The following is a 2500-nucleotide window of genomic DNA, read 5'->3' on the forward strand; positions in this document are numbered from 1 at the left end:
AAGACAGGACTACTGCACAGACCTACCGGGCCCAGGCCCAGGGGCCCCAAAAGCCAAGGGGGCCCTGAAGCACAAGTAGAGAGTTACTGGTGCACAATCCCTGGTGCTGAACAAAAGGATTACGTATTTTTTGAAAAAAGTTTTGCACACTCCTTTTGGATTTTTTTCTTCTTTAAGTAATTTTTTCTTCTTTTTATTCATTCATTCAATGGCAATGACGTTTCAACCTCCTCAGATTCACTGACAAACACAGGCTTGACACATTATCTACAACACCTGTCAGACAGAAAAAAACACAAGTCTCCATATTTCCATTCTCCTATCACGTTAAAATTGCACGTTTAACAACTTTATTTTTGTAAAATTTCTTGGGGGGGAGATACACTTGAACCACCAACAACATATAGTCTCTAACATCTGCCTTAAAACCCCATCTGAATCTGTTTGGGAACCGGCAACACCCACGCACGGAGGCTGGGGTCCTTTCTTGTTGTCTGGCCCAGATTAAGAGGCCCATGGAGTCATCCGTCCCTGTAGGCAGGCAGTGCTGTTTTTTCCACATCTCACAGCTGCCCCCTGCTGGGCCAGTATCCACATGACAACTGTATTTCATCAAGACCAAGCTGGAAGCCTGTTCCCATGTCACCATGGGTTGGTGATGGTGATGGCTTAGTCCTTTGTTGTAACTTTAAAGAGACACTGTGTAAGATTTTTTTTAGTTGTTTATTTCCAGAATTCATGCTACCCATTCTCTAATGTTACCTTTTTCATGAATACTTACCACCACCATCAAATTCTAAAGTATTCATGATGACTGGAAAAATTGCACTTTTCATACATGAAAAGGGGGATCTTCTCCATGGTCCGCCATTTTTCAATTTCCAGAAAGAGCCCTTTTTAGCAGCAAAAATGACTGTACTTGGGCCATACTAGAAATTATTAGTTTATTACTGTCATGAAAAGATCACATTTTGCAATAGGCAGCCCAGTTTCAATGAGCAGCATATTTGCAGTACCTTTTTTGACCATTTCCTGCACAGTATACCTTTAAAGAATGACGACAATGATGATGATGATGAGGATAATACATTTATTTTGTGTAGTGCTTTTTCATGATACTCAAAGACGCTTTGTAGGAAGTATACACGGACACACACGTACAGAATGCATATTCATCACCACTATTGTTGCGGTTTAGGTTAACGGGACCTTGGTAACACATTCGAACCATGTAGAGGTGGTCAAGCTGATCAAATGTGAGTATGCTCTTCTGCGGTAGTGCGGTCTACTAGTGTGTGGGTGTCTGTGCTTGTGTGTTATTTTTGTCTGTCTGTAAAAGCATATTTACAGTACAAATATGTGTGTTTCTGTGTGTTATGGTGATTGTGTGTTTGTGATTGTTGATTTGTACGTGTGAGAGAGATACTTGTGTTTGCCTGTAAGAGCATATTTACAGTATTTATGAATAAGTGAACAGAGCATTACTGCATAGTGTATTGTAGATTATTGTCTTTCTCATCTCATCCTGCCTTCATTTCTTGCTCTCTCTCTCTCTCTCTCTCTCTCTCTCTCTCTCTCTCTCTCTCTCTCTGTCTCCTCCCCCCCTCTCTTTCTCTCTGTCTCTCCCCCCCTCTCTCTGTCTCTCTCTCTGTCGCCCTCTCCCCCCCCCTCTCTCTCTCTCTCTCTCTCTCTGCCCCCCCTCCCTCTCTCTCTCTCTCTCTCTCTCTCTCTCTCTCTCTCTCTCTCTCTCTCTCTCTCATTCTCTCTCTCCTCTCCCCCCCCTCTCGCCCTCTCTCTCTGCCCCCTCCCCCCCCTCATCTCTCTCTCTCTCTCTCTCTCTCTCTCTCTCTCTTTCTCTGCCCCCCCCCTCTCTCTCCCCCCCCCCCTCTCTTCTCTCTCTCTGCCCCCCCCTCTCTCTCTCCCCCTCCTCTCTCTCCTCTGCAGCGGGCTCCTATGTGGCCTTGACAGTATTGGGGCGTCCCCCGGGGCTCCCCCAGATTCCCCTGACGGAGGCGGAGGCCGAGCTGTCGTCCCTGGGGGGGTCGCCCCTCTCCACCCCCCTCATGGGTGGGGACCGCCCCTTCAGCCCCTCCGAGCCCCCCACGTCACCCCTCCACGCCTGGGTAAGAACCCAAACCGCTAGCAGCCACACACCAGCCACAGCACGCACTGCACTGCAATCATTTAAACTAATACTTAAAGTGGAAATGAAGCAGTGACCTAATATAGGGGTCTATAACACCAGTAAGATAAGCCAGCAAATATATATTTTTTTGAAGTCTGAAATTTAAGCCGTTAATAAAAAAATAAAGCACAAACACGTAACGTTTCTGTTAACGTTTCCAGCCAACAGCGGGTGACGTCACGCGAATGGTAGTGTCCTATTCCTAATGCTGTTATGATAGTAGTGAATTAAACATTTGGGACTTGCATGGCTGATTATGAGCTTATTTGCTTAACCCAAATGAAGCAAGAATACGTGTTTGGGTGGGACAGAACA

At 46.0% G+C, this 2500-nt stretch overlaps 1 protein-coding gene across 3 annotated transcripts in view; it reads left to right on the forward strand.

Annotated features, from left to right (window-relative positions):
* arhgef12a (Rho guanine nucleotide exchange factor (GEF) 12a) overlaps nt 1–2500 on the forward strand; it is a 72393-nt gene that overhangs the window by 1669 nt on the left and 68224 nt on the right. For all 3 annotated transcript variants that reach the window (XM_063206422.1, XM_063206421.1, XM_063206423.1), the window contains exons 2-3: nt 1199–1256; nt 1945–2123. In XM_063206422.1, coding sequence (XP_063062492.1) covers nt 1199–1256; nt 1945–2123 — 237 coding nt within the window. The remainder of the gene's footprint in view (nt 1–1198; nt 1257–1944; nt 2124–2500) is intronic.

Source organism: Engraulis encrasicolus, chromosome 9 (assembly GCF_034702125.1).
Source record: "Engraulis encrasicolus isolate BLACKSEA-1 chromosome 9, IST_EnEncr_1.0, whole genome shotgun sequence".
Lineage (NCBI taxonomy): Eukaryota > Metazoa > Chordata > Actinopteri > Clupeiformes > Engraulidae > Engraulis > Engraulis encrasicolus.